General features: G+C 41.3%; 1 protein-coding gene across 4 annotated transcripts in view; it reads left to right on the plus strand.

Moving 5' to 3' along the window:
* LOC139755864 (uncharacterized) overlaps window positions 1-17,171 on the plus strand; it is a 44,315-nt gene that overhangs the window by 9,754 nt on the left and 17,390 nt on the right. Inside the window, exons 1-2 of one of the 4 annotated variants that reach the window (XM_071674506.1) lie at window positions 6,663-6,816; window positions 13,467-13,659. The exons of 1 other annotated variant lie outside the window; for it this stretch is intronic. Coding sequence is in view for 1 of the 3 variants with exons in the window: in XM_071674504.1 (XP_071530605.1) it covers window positions 6,752-6,816 (65 nt within the window). In the remaining 2 variants the exon portion in view is untranslated. Of the gene's footprint in view, window positions 1-6,616; window positions 6,817-7,387; window positions 7,413-13,466; window positions 13,660-17,171 lie in introns of those variants that run through there. 2 more of the 4 variants (XM_071674504.1, XM_071674508.1) reach the window with 2 other exon arrangements.

A 17,171-nucleotide genomic window follows, 5' to 3' on the forward strand; every position in this document is an offset into this window, starting at 1 on the left:
AAGAAAAAAGAAAAAAAGTGTTACGGAGGCGGTGGAGAACTAATCTTCCCTTTAATATGGGACAGGTTGTATGTGTGAGGGAAGACCCGCCCCCACCCACCCCTGGAGCCAGACAGACGTCGCCCCACACCAACCTCCTCCCCAACACCAGACCTACTAAGCTTATTGATTTTATATACGTCACACACGATTTATAAGTTATCACTATGAAGATAATGGTCCAACTAACTAGTCTGCTAGTCAAACTATTTTATTTCTACAACTAGCTAGCCTAATGGGAGAACTAGTTTGTGCAACTGTAGTTACCTAGTCTAATGCTAATGGAAGAACTAGGTAGTCTGAAGGTAGAAATGGCTAGTCCAGTGGCAAAAGTGGCTAGACTAATGGTACTAATTGTTCTAACCAGCTTGTCTAATGGTACAACTAACTAGTCTAGTGGAAGAACTAGCAAGCATATTGGCACACCTAGCCAGTCTAATGGTACTAGCCAGTCTACTGGAACAACTAGCTAGTCTAATGGTACGATTAATCAATGTAATGATACAACGATCTAGTCGGATGGTACAGCTAGCTAGTCTAGTGGAACAATTAGCTAGCCTAATGGCCCAAAACAACTAGTATAATGGTACTGACTATGACCTACCCTTGGTCAATAACAACGGAACAGTTGATGACAGAGAGAGAGAGAGAGAGAGAGAGAGAGAGAGAGAGAGAGAGAGAGAGAGAGAGAGAGAGAGAGAGAGAGAGAGAGAGAGAGAGAGATCCAATCCCTTTTTTTTCTTTCTGGAAATAACACCCAAATCTGTTCTAGGATGAGGGCCTCTCTCAACTTGGCAAAAGCCCACACAAGGGCAACACCTGGAGTTCTACACAACTCCCTCTGTAGCACACTCCCTATAACACGGAACCTCTTCATGACATACTGAACAGAACGTAACGTCTCCAACAAACGATCTTCTTCCGGTACAAACTCACTCTAAAAAAAAACGCTCCTATCAATCAGCCTTCCAAGACAGACGCTAACTACAAACAACGTCTCATCAGCTTTGCGCTCCTCTTAAGATATAGTCTCTTCCACATACCCTTGACCGGACATGAGGTAGTTATGGAGAGAATGGGGCAAAGGGTTGGACAAAGGAAAGGTACAGTAAGGAAACAGGATATATCCATAACGTGTGCTGATGCTTGAAGCAGGTTGTAACTGAAGTGTACGTGTTGTGGTTTGGTGTGGTATGTCTGGTTTACATAACCCCCGGCAGACTGTGGGTGTGCGTGTAGTGATGGTGTTGTTTGTGTTGTTCAACAGCACATACGACCTAACAGAGTCAGTGTCTGTGTGTCGTACATCTTCCACAGACAATAACCTCCAGGGTAGGAGCCGCCCTGGGATGACCACATGGGGTAAACAAACCCCCTGAACGACATTCACCCTCGCTACAGCAAACCCCGGCATGACGAGCCTTTCCCGGCAACACATCTGCGTGGCCAGCTCAACCAAGAACTAATTCCCAACCATTATGACTTCATGACGGATGTGTATCTATCATCACATGCTTTAAGGACAGATTCCCATCATTAGAAGCCCCTCAAGTAATGAAATCCAGCCCGGATGAGCGATTTGCAGAACAAAACCCTTCCCAAGTAAAGACAAAACGAATAAAGAATCGTGTCACACAACAAGCTGTGTGTGCTGTAAACCCCGTTTTGAGGACTCTTTCCTTTGCAAAACTCTTCCACAAGAAGCACCTCTCGTGGCAAAATCTTGGGGGACGGAATCTCACCAGGGGGGGATTCATTTTCCTGCAACACAGCGCTGCAGACGGCATGTTAGACCGAGTCGTGGCGGACAGAGGTGACGGTAAGCATCATGGTGGCATGACAGAGGCGACCACTATCACGCTTTTACGAACAGGGTGGCCATTGTTGCGCCGACATGGCACACATATTCGTTGTTTGTGTCACGTATATCCGTTTATCAAGTCCAGTCCAAAGTCGTCACTCATGAGGCACTATGGTACGTTTACAAGACGGTGAGTTATTACCCTGCAGGAAACACAGATAGCACGTATTGATCATATTCGTTTTCGCTGACACTGCTGGTATATCTATCTATCTATCTATCTATCTATCTATCTATCTATATATATATATATATATATATATATATATATATATATATATATATATATATATATATATATATATATATATCCTCGTACTTCAGCAATCTCAGTGTGAGGAATGTGTTTCAGGTCCGGGTGGACAAGATATTATGGTTCCTGTAATCAGCAGCGAGGCTTGTGGTGCTGATGCAGCAGACCACTAGAACCAAGTGTGGCGGCCAGGGTGTGGTCACGTGGGGGGAGGAGGAGGTCGATGCTACAGTCTGGGGGATGTGACATTGACACAGGACGAGACCACGTCCTTCTCGGACACACCACTTCCGGCCTTCAGACAAGGAGATGTGACGTCTGCGACTCCACTACATCATCCCAACCCCCTGCTTTCCCGAGCACATAGATGTCAACAGTCGTGACCAGATGGTAACACGGCCAGATGGTAACACGACCAGACACGTTTGTAGGTACGTGGCTCTGACGAGGGCTTCGTCCGTGACTGGAGCCTCCAACACGTTGTTAAATCAGCGTTCATTTCGTGATGACTCACTGAACAATAGATTTCCTCGGGAGGTGACTGGCGACCGAGTAACTCTTGCAACAAGCATCATGAAAGGTACTGCACCACACTGTACACCAGCATATGACACTGTAAGTGAAAGCACCAGGATTACAGTGGGGTGGAGACATATCTGGCAGGCAGGACGTCACCTCATAGTAGATACGCCCGACTTGTGTAGGGTACAATATAAGAACAATCTACAGCAATACAGAACAACAGTGCCTCTTTATTGCCAACTTAAGGCCTCCGGTTTTCAGGTCTTATCAGCTCTGATAAAGTACTTATCAACACCGATACAGGAGGTTTTACTGCTATATATCCAGGTTTGTAAGACCGGGATCATCATTAAAGCAATCATTGCAACTAATTGTACCAATAATGCAGTGTAGATTACGACTTGCAGTGTTCGTGCTTATACATTATCAATCTTGTTTCCAAGAACACTTCATCCACGCCATTGCAGCCACTGTACGCCCAACGCTTGCCTCCGTCTGCCTTCACATAAATGTCCCTCATCCAAGCTAGCAAAGAAACAGTTTTATCATTGTGTACTCAGACTAACGTTGCCTAACGTTGCCTTACATCTATCTTGCATCCTGCCCATCTGTAATTTGACTCGTATGTTACTCTATTACAGCAAGGATATTGTGCAATTTGTGTATCCATTACAAGGACCCTCAACCAGTCTTTATAATAGTCCCTCTGTCCATATCTTAAGACAGAACCTTTTACCCGAGGCCCTCCAGGACAACTCCTGTGACAGAGTTCTGTGCCCATCTCCAGGATCAACTCGAGCATAAATCCTATGTAACTTGCCTTGTGTACTGCCGCATCCTGTATTGCAAGTGTCTGTATCCATGGACTGGATGTGTGTACTGGGTTATGCATCGCTCCATTGTCCACATGCGCATGGAATGATCCTACAAGCAAAAGGCACGTGTCTATCAGTTTAGTACAAGACGCCCTCAGCCTATCACTGAGACGGAGATAGGCTCAATTTCGTATCTTGCTTTGCTATCTCCCGGTAATATCTTGACCACGCCACATCGTACCAGGTAAATCCAACGTAAACATCAAACAGGTTAATCAAAAGGTGATTCTAAAAGTCATCATGACAACTCTCCCTACCACACCTTTCACGTCCACTCACCACTCCCTAACATGTCTTACCCATCCATACCGATGGGCTCTCCATCATCCACCGCCGCCTCCCCCATCACCCATGGTTCTCCTCCTCTGCCTCCCCCATGAGCTCTATCCTCGCTGTCCAATTGCCGTCATTTCTCATCCACATTCACCCTCATGTAGACTTCCTAACTGAACTTTGGCTTACATAATGTCCACAAGACCTCCACCACCACCACTACCACCACCACCTCTCACCATCATTTACCACTCGCTTCCCCGAACACTTTCCCCAACATCTTCCCCAACGTCAGATCAAACATTAGGTCACCATATCCATGAGTGGTACCGTCGTGCTCGGGATAAAAAAAAAAAAAGATAATAGATTCACAATGATTAGATAATACACTGATCTGTCCGAGTTCATTATGACCTCATTCTACTGTGGAGCAGAGGTACTCAACTTTTTTCTTTCTAGGACGATACTTTTCAATTTGTCCAAGGTTAACTTGCGACCCCATCCAAGATGAAAACAAGATTTATCAAGACGAGAAGACTGGGGTTACAAAGGAAACTAAACTAAAGTTACACAACGTACCAAGCCCAACAAAATAAGTTAGTTAAGCTTCATAATATTTTCAAGATGCATCCTGAGGCGGGAGAGCTGCTGCCGAGTTTGGCATGGAGACAGGTAAGTTCTGGTGGTCGTGGAGAAGCTTCGATGGCTTCATGACCCAGAGAAACAATTACCTGTTGACCTCAGTCGCGGCCGCGACCTGTGCTGGATAACCCTATGTCAAGTCATATGCTTCCTCTGGACCACACACTCACCTACAGAGACTCTCGATGCCTACAGCAACTCACGATACCTCCATCTGTCCTTCACCCATTTCTTACTTCCCCATTCCATAAGGGTGCGTCTCCTTCTACATCCCAATCTCGCATCACACGCTTATTTCCTCCCTCCTCGAACCTCAGTATATTTCTCATTTCCCTTTCCGATGCGACTGTCTTCCTCCCACAGTCTTTCGATTTCTCACCGCATGTCGACACGTTCTAGGTTGACTTCTCGCTCCCATCTCGACACCAGGTGTAAGAAGGCATGACGAACGCGCTCCCCCAGCCATCTCCTAAGACACCGTCGTAAATGCAGAATTCAGTACACTCTTCACACCCGTCGTGTCTGCGGCTGTAACATACACAAAACCGCATTGTGGAGGTGCTTTTCGTACGGGTCAGTCAGTACCTTTGTGACCTCACAGCTAAGTTCAAGAATGAATTTACAGCATTTTTTTTTTTAGAGAGAGAGAGAGAGAGAGAGAGAGAGAGAGAGAGAGAGAGAGAGAGAGAGAGAGAGAGAGAGAGAGAGAGAGAGAGAGAGAGAAACAAAGCCAGATTTATTTTTGTACTATTCGGTCTCAACTAGCTGGTGTGTGGTTTGCGTGTGTCCACGTGGGTGGGGCTCCCTATTCTGGAGGGTCATTCCCATGTACAATGGGATGGAGAGTAGGGTCACGTGCCTCCGCTCACTCGAGTACTCCTAATCAAGAATTATGAAAATACTCACGTGAAACTGTTTATGTTCGAGCAGAGCCTTTAATCTAATGCTTGGTAAATCTGGTCATAACACTGATTATTGCCAGACACTTCACTTTATCATTTTTTTTTTTTATCATTTCTATAAATAATTCGTTAAATCTCATGTAAATTTCATCTAAGTCCTCTAACTCATCGATCTTCAGTGCCCAGGTTTACTAGGGTAACTACAGAAGTAAGCATCATGTAAAACATAGGGGGGCCCCCTACAACGTAGCATCACCACCCCACAGTATAAGTCCCGCCCTGGATCTATAAACGTCAAAACATATGACGACGTACCAGTTGTAAGCCACGTGGCCTGGCCTCAACACCGTACCACCCACCTTTACATTCACCAAAGGTAGAAATATCACCTAGAAATACACGCCGTAGAAATAGAGGAAAAAAAGACGATAAACCTTTCATTACGTAAAGATGTGTAACCACTAGGGAAACCATGGCATTCTTTTTTCTTTAACTGCCAAAGGTGAAAACTGGTGTAAGTTAAGTCTAAGCTGTTATTCTACATAGAACAGCATCCACTGTATGTATAACCTTATGCTAGGTGATGTAGTGCCCTCCTGAACAACATCTACTGATGATGATGGTGTGCCAATGTTTAGGTTATATCACGTTAGCCTAACTATGCATGCAAGATAGATATCACTGTACATACATATGGGATGTCCATCTACAAAGTCAACATGTGTAAAGATGCAGGAAACCATGCACACATATGGACGATATAGAATAACCAAGGCTGTTCATAAGAAAGGAGCCAACGGTGGTTGGCTATCCTCACTACACCCTGCGTCATATTGATCATGCACAGTTGCCAAACGTACGGTATTTATCTTACAGTATATCGTTCGCGTTCTTAGCCTTATTCTGAAACCCTTGACTTTAAATACCAATCATTAGAGAAATTTAGCGATAATTGCTTTTCTGAGGCTGCTGTCTTTTTGATGAATATCTACGTACATATATACATACATATTACACTATGCGCAGGGTAGCGATTTAACAAGTATCGAACATACGTCTTGTGACTTTTATTACCATATAGTTTCAGATTTATTGACATATCTTTTCAGGTAAGTGTTTTTACCATTACGATGAAAAGCAATGAAACTGGTCACTCATTCGAAATCACAGAGAGTCTGTGGATTGGGAAGATTTCTGTTTATCAACAACTGGCAACTCCTGCCGGTTGGTGTAGGTTAGATATGCTTCACCACGACTATTTATACCGTGCACCGCCAGCCCAAACGTCACTCCCTTTCACTCACTGCTTATTTCACGTGTGCCATAATCAAGGATATACGATACACATGGATACTTTTCCGTAACATCAACAATAACCACAAGAATGGAAAACTGTTCTTCAAAATCTGTGTTAGACCGCCGTCGCAGGAGGTTAAGGCAAGCTATGAGGTGAGTTTTCAGATGCTTTCAATATAGGTTGATGTTTGACATTTTGTATCTACGTTTTGTCCAAGTGTGGGGGGAATATACATCTCGATTTTCTGAATGGTAATTCTTGACAGTATATTAATAAAAAGGTTTATATTTATCTTGCGGAATACACAGTATGTGAAGGGAAAGAGTAGTTGCCATACAAGTTGTTTCGAATGATAGTGTGACTTTTAAGAAAATAATGGTTGGCTCAACAATAACAGCTTAGTAATTCCTCGTGTTCTAATAATATTGAGAACGTCATAGGTGACATATACGAGGAAAGACATTAATTTGTAAATATGAACGGGACTGGCAATCATTATGTGAAGACCGCTCCTGACGTCATCAGAACCGCTTAGAGTTGTAGCCATGCCTGGGACTTGATGCTATGGCTTACCGCAGGTGTGCGAGTAGATCTGTGATGTATTAGCTTACAGCTGTTCTTGCCATCACAGGGTTACTTATACTGGTGATAGATAAATGAATTGTACGACAGAAGCGTGCATGTCGGGGGAACATTCGAAACAGGTTGAATGTGTCAGCGATGACAAGTGGTTTTAGAAGGCCCCACGGTGAGTTTAGTTTTGAAGAGGAAATGTAGGTAATGAATTGAAAGCTTCTGCACAAACTAATATAATCCTTGCTCTCTTATCTCCGTCTACCATGTCGTTTTGTTTTATATATATATATATATATATATATATATATATATATATATATATATATATATATATATATATATATATATATATATATGTCACAGTCTTTCTACAATTTACAGAAATACAGTGATTTATCTAATGATGAAATTAATATCTGTAAGGGTTTAGTGTATGCCAATTTGTCAAAACCAGCAGCACCTAATTGCCCTAAAAGATTTATAAGAGCTATTAACTCCTTAAAAAAAGACAATGATATACATATTACTAAAGCAGATAAGGCTAACACTGTTGTGATTTTGGACAAAAGTAATTACTTATCTAAAATGAATGATCTTGTAAATGATGACACAACATATCTTAAATTCATTAAGAATCCCCTAGAAGCAGTTAATTTCTATTTCAATAAAGAACTGAAGTTGTTGTTGAAAGGTAATGGTTCTCTTATCAAAAGTTTATCATCTTTGTCCCCTTCATTGCCATATATGTATGGATTTATCTAAACCCATAAACAAAATTTTCCAGCAAGACCTATAGTGAGTTCAGTAGGATCCATCACATGTAAATTGTCAAAATTGTTAGTTTCTTTATTTAGCCCTTAGTGGGTAAGATATCAAATTCTAATATAAACAATGTAGATTCAGTTAACAAGCTTAACGATATCAATGTTAATTTTGATTTCAAACTTGTTAGCTTTGATGTTTCCTCACTTTTCACAAAAGTTCCAGTTGATGACCTTACAGAATATTTTTTGATGTTTTGGATATTCATTTACCTGTTTCAGTCTGTTTTCAGTGAACTGATAAAATTGTGTATAAAAGACTGTATTTCAATTCAAATGGAGATCATTAAGCTCAAAAATTTGGTATGGCTGTGGGCAACCCTCTTTCACCTTTACTAAGTAATCTTTATATGGAATTTTTTGAAACAAAATTGCTAAAGGATACCTTCTAATGCAGTTTGGTTTAGCCATGTAGATGATGTTCTTTGTGTTTGGCCAACAAATGAAAATTTACAAACATGTCTCCCCTTACTTAACAATTTAGTGCCTTCCATCAAATTTACTGTAGAAAATGAAAATAATGGTATGTTACCATTTTTAGATTGCATGATCCATAGGCAAGGAAATAAGTTTCAGTTTAGCATATACGGAAAACCTACCAATGTATGCTCATATATCCATTATTACTCATCTCAGCATGACATAGTTGAATTATCACCATTACAATATATGTTCCTTAGGGCATTACGTATTTGCAGTCCAGAGTATACTGATTATGAGTTTGAGAGGATATATTGGATCTAAGTTAAAGTACCCTAGATCTTTCATTGATAAATCCCTTAAGTTAGCAAAGAAATAATTTTAAAGAGTTGAGCCCAAACCTCCCATTGACACCAAGAATCTTTTAGTTCTCCCTTTTAATAACAATATTACTTTACTTCCAATGTTGCTTAAATCCTTTAATGTAAATGTTGCCTTCATCAACAATAATACTATAAAGAATATCTTAATCAGGATCTCACTGGAGAATTCTCCTGGGTGCATCTATAAAGTGCCATGTAGAAATTGATGTTTTATGTTGGGCAGACTGTTAAGGATCTTTCTGTTAGACTTAAGCAACATAAATATAGTATAAGAACGGGACAAGAATCATATGCCTTGTTTCATCACGTTAAGAACTATGATCATTGTATTGACTGGAGCAATGCCACCTCAGTTATTAACTCTTAACTCCAGTACCACGAGAAACACCACGTCCTAACTTCGTCTCTTCGGTGTATATCAACTGACTTATATTTCTCTCTTTTGTATCCCCTGATGATGTGGTTATTACACGAAAGTGCACTTGGGAACTTATCATGTGTCTTTTCCCCGTGGACTCATAGGAAGACAGCGACAAAGCAAAATAAAATAAATAAATAAATAAATATATATATATATATATATATATATATATATATATATATATATATATATATATATTCTTTATAGCTGCTTGTCTTAATCACGTCGCAAAGGCCAATCCTCTACATATCTACTTATCTTAACATTTTCTACGTTTATAGGCCATGCTATACTTTGCCAGCGATATCATACTCTGTGACCTGTTATCTCGTTCAGTAGTTCCTTTTCTCTTTCGACCGTCCTGATTTTGAGAAAGTAAGGTAATGCAGAACACGAGTAATATTAAATTATCGACGATGAGAATTTATGGTCATCCTTCCCAGACATACTCAGTCATCAGTGTACATGACAAAAGCGATGACGTTTCTTGTTTTTTATCTCGAGTAATGAGAAACAGCGTTGACCATAACTTTATACTTTATACTTATACTCTTGTATAAATAATTCTAAAAGTATATAATCCAGTTACGTTAACTAGATACATAATGTTTGCCATTCGTCCTGGAGGAGGTATATTAAGGAATTTAGAAACTCTCTTGACAAGTACTTTTGATAGATCTGGCACTTGAAAAGCATCTCAAGATGCTGGAACTGCCTATCGGTTTATTGTCTTTATCGCAATAACCTTCATGCCGTCTCCGGGGTAGGTCCCTCACACAGTGTCTAGACAAGGTTGGTTTACTCTGATAACAAGTCTCAGCCTCGCACAGGAAGCGCTTCGCTTGTCGCTATTAGTTACGTTTACTTTCTTCCTATACGTAAGGGGAAGATTAGGTACGCATACACCCAGTCAATTCAATTCCTCATCCTACTTGCCCAGTGCACTAAAGTTAAACAAGATGATTTAAGTAAAGACCATTAAGCAGTTTATTTTTTTTGTTTGTTTGACGTATGTTGATTGCTCCACCGATGCTATCGCAGACAGTGCCAAACCAGCTCATTTGTCGCAAATTAACTTATTTGTTTCTAGTGACTGTATGATTCAAAACTGGTTTTGAAGGTTATTTTTAAAACGGAACGACTGATGCGTTAAAAGTAAATGGGAGAGATCTTCGTAAGTAATTTATGCTTGATAGTATTATCAGGAGAAAAGTCAATAAGACATCGTCAACCTACACTGGAGGAGGAGTCCAACTACACAGCAGAGGGTGCGTCAAGCTACAATGTAGAGGCGTCAAGCTAGGTTCATGAGGGCCTGACAAACTACCCCGTAGGAGCATGTCTTTAGTGACATGATGAAAAATATCACTATATTCTTACAATGAAATGGGCGTGCGTATATTAATGTGGAGTTTTTATTTGTTCAGGTAAGGTCAAAGACAACATAAAACCTAGACCCTACGTTAAAAGAAATTTGCCGAATTAAAGTTGCGATAGTTTGATGTGATTTTTGTGAAGATGTCAGTAAAGAAAGATGCGTCTCGAAAATTATTTTACTGCGGATAATGAACTTGAGCGCTAATGAACGATCTTTTGAGAACTACGGTATATCCAGAGGGTGCAATGGTCTGGCCTTGAACCTAACCGATAGGAGTACATGTCATCGTACTCAGGCGAGCTCTCCCTTGTATTTCAGTTACTGCTACTAGTAGGTCAGACATCAACCCTTGTTTTTCAGGTATGACAGGTGGGCATACGACCGATGCATTGCATGAGGAAAACTGCATAGCTCAGGACATGACAGACTGTCCAAATAGTGTCATAATATGTTAGGATATTGCTGTCCTTAATCAAGTGTCCCTGAAAGCACTGATTTTAGGATAATCTTTAAAAAAAAAAAATCGTTAAAGCCATTGTGTCCAGCGGACGGAAAGATGAGCCGGCATTTTGAATGTTCCGGATCATGACTTGCCGCACGTACCAACACCCTTGGTGTAGTCTGGCAGTCACAACATTAGACGGTCGAGTGTGGGTCTGTGATTACCATACTGATACATGTTGAATGTGGAACCTACGCCGTGAAACTAACCTATGGAGAATGTTTCAAAACGGATGTACATCCTTCCAAAATCCACTTCTTCTGACATCCAGTACCTGCGAGTTAGTCAGGGTGGAAATACTGGCTCTTCTTTCTTTAAAATGTCAGGCAAAGCTTCGCCCCATGTTGAAATAGAAAAAAAAGAAAAAAAAGGTTGTTGAACTCTGAAAACGTTATACGTTTGGCAGTCAGGCAGGGGGGGGGATAACATTTCCTCGGGAGAATTTTTCCTCGTCTTGCTTTGCTAGAAATCAATCGATGAAACCCGTCCTGAACTCTGTTGTATTCATTATATGCTTTTATGTCGTAGTTTTTTTGTATGAATGTGCTCAATGGGTTCACCTAACTAGTTTATGTATACGAGCAGAAGTCGACCATCTTCCAACTTTTGTGGTAGCTGATGTAATCTATATGCATGAGTTTATTGTTATCACGTTCATTTTCCCTTGGATCGCCTGATATACGTTATGGTTCCACAAACATAAGAATAGTCAGTATCGTGACCAGTGTTACCACTCCTTGGCATTTTTTCCAAGATCGTGGCATTATGGATGCAATCATGGGATCTTAGCATTTACGAAGCATTTTACAATTGATAAACGTTGTATTTAATGTAAAAAAAAAAAAAAGAGGGGTGAGGGGAGGGTGGCTGTTACTTTGTTGGTTTGGTTTCTACATTATAGTATCCTTGCATGCAGCAGTGTATGAACACGTTTGTGACTTACTTTCATGTTCATGATCGCATCCATGACACGGCCGGACGGCACGGTTGTCCCTTCCCCTACCCCGTTAATATGCAGTTTTCTTAGCTTTGGGCTACAGGCTGACTATCGCTTTCTGGTAGGACAATTGTTGGAACAAGGACATATGCTGAATTTCTATGTGACACTAATTTGAGCTTAAGATAGTCAGAAACTGCGAGATTCAAGAAGCATCATCAAATCGGCCTTAGGGTACACGATCGCGCCCGGGACTTGTGTGTTTGAAATGTTTACACGTCCCCTTTCCGGTCATGTCTTCAGTTACGCGTGAGACCTCTTGCGGGGTCGGTTTAGGATTAGTAAGACTGCTATATCACAAGAACAATGAGTGCATCTGGGAATCCTGGACCCCGGGGGAGTGATAGTCCAACAGGATAAAAAAGCAACGTGTGGTAGCGACAGGCATATAACCCGAAATGGATGAGTGACCCAAAGTTGAAGGACTGAGTGAAAGAGGTCACGAACATGTATGCCTCATCAAGAAAAGTGATGCCAGCATTAAGCATTCTTCCAAGAAGAACCCCGAACGATATGCTCAGGATATAGTAGCAAAGGCTTTTTTTTTTTTTTTTGAGGATATGTGGCTGAACACAGCGTACCTTTCAGTCCAGTGGATCATTCAGTGAAAACCATAAAAAAAAAACCTGATAGTGAAATGGCACGTAATTCAAAAATGAAAAGAACCAAGGCATTATATTTGTTGCAAGATGGTGGCATTGCTTAGGAAAGGAAACAGTCAGTAGCTAAAAGTTTCACAAAAAAATGTTTTTTGTCTGTATTGTTCACAGATGAATGTACTGATAGATCTGTGCCACAGGTACTTGAGGTGATGGTACGGTATGATGATGAAAGGAAGTGTAAGGTTACAGATGCACTGTTAGATGAAGTTGAAGTAGAGGAGGGAAGTGGATCTGGACGGTATCATACGGTGAGAGTTGCTGAATAGTAAGGAAATCCCACTTGAAAATATAATGGGGCTTGCTCGTGATACCTGTTCGAATTTGCTAGAGGCTAACAAAAAAGGATTTCAGGCGCACCTCAAGAATATTTAAAGGTTTTTCTTGGATGTGTGTCTGTCATTCGTTTGCAATATGCTCGAGCCAAGCCAGTAACCACCTACCATCTTGGCTTGACCTGTTTTAAAAGACTTTGCACGTTTCAGTAAACCTCATCAGTTTGATATGATTCAGGACAGTTCTGGCTTCCAAACACAAGATGTTGAAACTATCACAGACACCCTCACTGTAAAGAGGGTCGGTCATATCCAGAGTATTGGAGCAGCGGGATGCACTGCAGCTATTTCTTTCTTTCTTTTTTTCCAGGAAGAAGCCAAGTCAGAGTGGATGGAGCGGCCAGACACTCAAACTATGACCACTCCGGGAACCAAGCATATGCTGCTATTCCTGAACTACGTCCTATCTAAAGTGGACAAGCTGAATCTAGATTTCCAATCACAACATTTTAGACTTCCAACGCTCTTCTCGACCATATCGGCTGAATAGAGAAGGATTTTGGGTATGTTTTTGCGTGATGAAGTAATGCTCTCAAAAGGACTAGCAGCCATTGACCCTGATGATGCTGGTGAGGACAAGAAAGTCGGTGACCTTTCTGTTGGTAACCTCTGGGTGATGAGGAAACATTTCGCCTCGACTGCCGAGCGTTCGTGATGGAATTGTGTTCACAGATGAAAAAGATGTCTACATCTAACAACAAGTGTACTGTCCACGCTGCGAATCATGGAACCCAGAGATGCTCTTTCCCCTCTGAGGAACGAGTCCATAGTAAAACTGGCACTACATTTCCTTACGCTCGTGAAAGAGGAAGACCTGGATAAGTTGCAGGATCAGTGGAGGGACTTACTGTGCGTTGAAGATTCCATGGAAAGCATGAGTAATAGTCAACATTTTTTCTGGTCTGAACTACGGACAATCAAAGATGTCAACAAATCACCAGTCCTTTTTAGCACAATTCCACAAGCTGTTCAGCATTTAAATTCATAGCACTGAATACCCCCATCCCCCCCTCCGGAATTATACCCTCGTCTGCCATGCCACATTACACATCTTCGCATTAAAATCAATCACTAATACCACAGCTGTTCCCAAAACACATGCATCTCATTCTCTCTCTTCTCATGGCCAGGTGTATATGCAATAATAATCTCCCATCTCTAGCCATCCACTTTCATTTTTACCCTCATCAATCTAGAATTTACTTCCTTATACTATATCATACTCCCACAACTCCTATTCTGGAATAGTGCCACTCCTTCCTAAACTCTTTGTCTTCTCACCAACCCCTGACTTTACAGACATCTGCAAACCATTCTTCCCTCTTATCCTTGGGCACTGTCACTCAGAGCCAGATCATTCAGGTTTTTTTCCAAATACTTACAACCTATCTCTCCTCTCATCTCGGTTACAGACACACACATCTAGACACCCCATCCCTGAGCGTGAGAGGAGGATGAGTACTACCTGCTTAGCTCCTCCAACTGTTCCTCCTCTTGTTATATGAAATACAAGGAGTAAGGGGTTTCCAGTTCCCCACGCTTTTTGTCCCTTTTAGTCGCCTTCTACGAAACCCAAGGAACACGCAGGTAAAGTTCGTTCTCCCCTACCGTAAGGTCCATATGGTTGCCAGTTATGTGGAATTTGAGAATCTGTATTTTATGGTTTATCTTGAGATTATTTTCAAGGCCAGTCTCGGGAATCGGTCATTTTCAGAGAGAGAACTCTGGTAACGTCATACCTGGCAGGTTAATGGCGATATTACAAGTACCCCAAGACAAACAAGGATATGCTTTTGTACGACTTTATGTATAATGTTTGTTAGGTACTTATAAATCTTACATAATTTCGACCTGTTTTATCCTTCGATGGTGGTTTGGATATATTACCGGCTCATTTTAAAAAAATTCTAGATTCTACAGGAGCTATGCAGTGAAAGAGCCTCTGTTATTTATAAGATTGTGCCATTTAATATTTTTCAAATATACATAGTTACCATTACCATCAGAGCAGATATGTTGGCCTGCCTAGCACGGGACTTCGTACGTTTGGCACCCAGCATTCGTGACGTGTCGGTTGGTGTAGGCGGAGTCGGAGTCATGTTTACAATTAGTTTCTTAGCACTTCAGCATGATTTGCACCTAGTATACTTTATATACCTTCTCTTTGCAAAGTTTAGTCAAATGTGCATTGCATCTTTTGCTTCTGGAGACTGACAGGGGAACATGAAAAGAAATAGTCACTACACATTTCACTTGAATTCATTTTAATACTTGTACACGTTTTTAATGTTTGTAACCTTACTCTAAGTTTTCACTGAGTATAAGTTGCACCTTGATGTTGCCATGTAGCGATACCTATTGGCCGATCCTCTCTCCTGTCAACATCCTGTGACGTCATCGCAGCTATCATGACGTAACAACGAAGTAAATGCTTTCCAAGTTCATTTCTTGTGTTTCACTGGTAAATTTATGTCATTTATGGTCTACCTCTACATGAAACAAGAACTATATTAGTCGCGGATCATTCAGTACCAGCATTTTAAAGAAGAATGGGAGCGTCGAATGTCATGTGACCATGATGCTGCGTCATCGCTAGACTCGATGAGATGGTTCTAGCAAAAACTGTTGACGTCATTCGTGCAGATTGAAACCTGTCTGTTGCTCTGGTGTCCTGACGTTGAACTTAGCTTATGTTTTCGTGCGTTGGATATGATGTGTCAGCTCTGGTTGTTGAATCATAGGATATATAAAGTCTGCATAATATCCTAGACCGCTCCTTAATGACGTATGTCCATATTGTGTCCATATGAAGAGGTTCCCCACTTGATAATGGTCATGTGGGATGTACATGCTGACCTTTGGTTCACAGTTTTGTCAACAAAAGCAGAAATAAAGGGTAATAATGGACTCCCGTGGTGTAGCGGTAAGCGTCTTTGATCGTGACGCATTCACGGGTTGCCCAGGCTCGATCGCACTTCGTTTGAATCCTGGTTATATGGGCACTAACATCATGCCATTATGGGATTCATTCTATCCTAACTATATAAATATATACTTAAACACATGAACATATTCATACTTGTTCGCCTCCATCCATTCAAGGCGCCACCCCACCCAAGAGGAAACAGCATCGTCACCCCCTGCGTTAGCGTGCCAGGAAACAGACGAAAGACCACATCCGCTCACACTCATTCTCTAGTTTCATATATATATATATATATATATATATATATATATATATATATATATATATATATATATATAAATTTTAGCTTAGCTTCCATTACCGGAAAGACAAACGTTGATGAAGTGCGTGCATTTTCTCATATTGCAGGTGGCCACATACAGACAACTCTCCTGACTCCATGCCTAATGTCACCAAGCTGGGACGTGTTCAAATCGCGACTTCTTCACCGATAGGACGTATACTAATCATGTTTTGACGTGTTGGGACGGGTAAGAGTCACGTGCACTTCCCACCTGAGACATGCACTTGCGAGTATTAACCTGATCCTTTTCTTTAAATAAAGGCCGGCCATCACACCCTTGGGTGGAATCGTCGTGCTCATGGATTTCGCTGTCCTGGTCAAGGATAGTCCTTTTTTTTTTTCAAGGGTCGTAATGTTTTCAAGGCTCGTATCGTCGTGGTCAAGGATCGTATCGCTGCTTTCAAGGATAGTACTGATCTGTACAAACATCCTATCGTTGTTCTCTAAGGTCGTTTCGTCGTGCTTAAGGATAGTACCGTTGTTTTCAAGGTTTGTACAGTTGTCCTTAAGGGCCGTACCGTCGTACGCAAGCTTGGTATCACTGCGTTCAACTGTCGTATTGTCGTGCTTCACAAATCTTACCGTGCTCAAGTAACGTATATACGTATTCGAAGTTTCATACCGTCGCACTCAGGAGGTAAATTGGTTTCTAAATAAAAGGACGGTGCATCACTTACACTGATGCAAGATGATGAGGAAATTAGATATTAATCACAGACATCTTTGCTAAGAGCGAGCATGGCCAT

The sequence above is a fragment of the Panulirus ornatus genome, chromosome 20, assembly GCF_036320965.1.
Source record: "Panulirus ornatus isolate Po-2019 chromosome 20, ASM3632096v1, whole genome shotgun sequence".
NCBI lineage: Eukaryota > Metazoa > Arthropoda > Malacostraca > Decapoda > Palinuridae > Panulirus > Panulirus ornatus.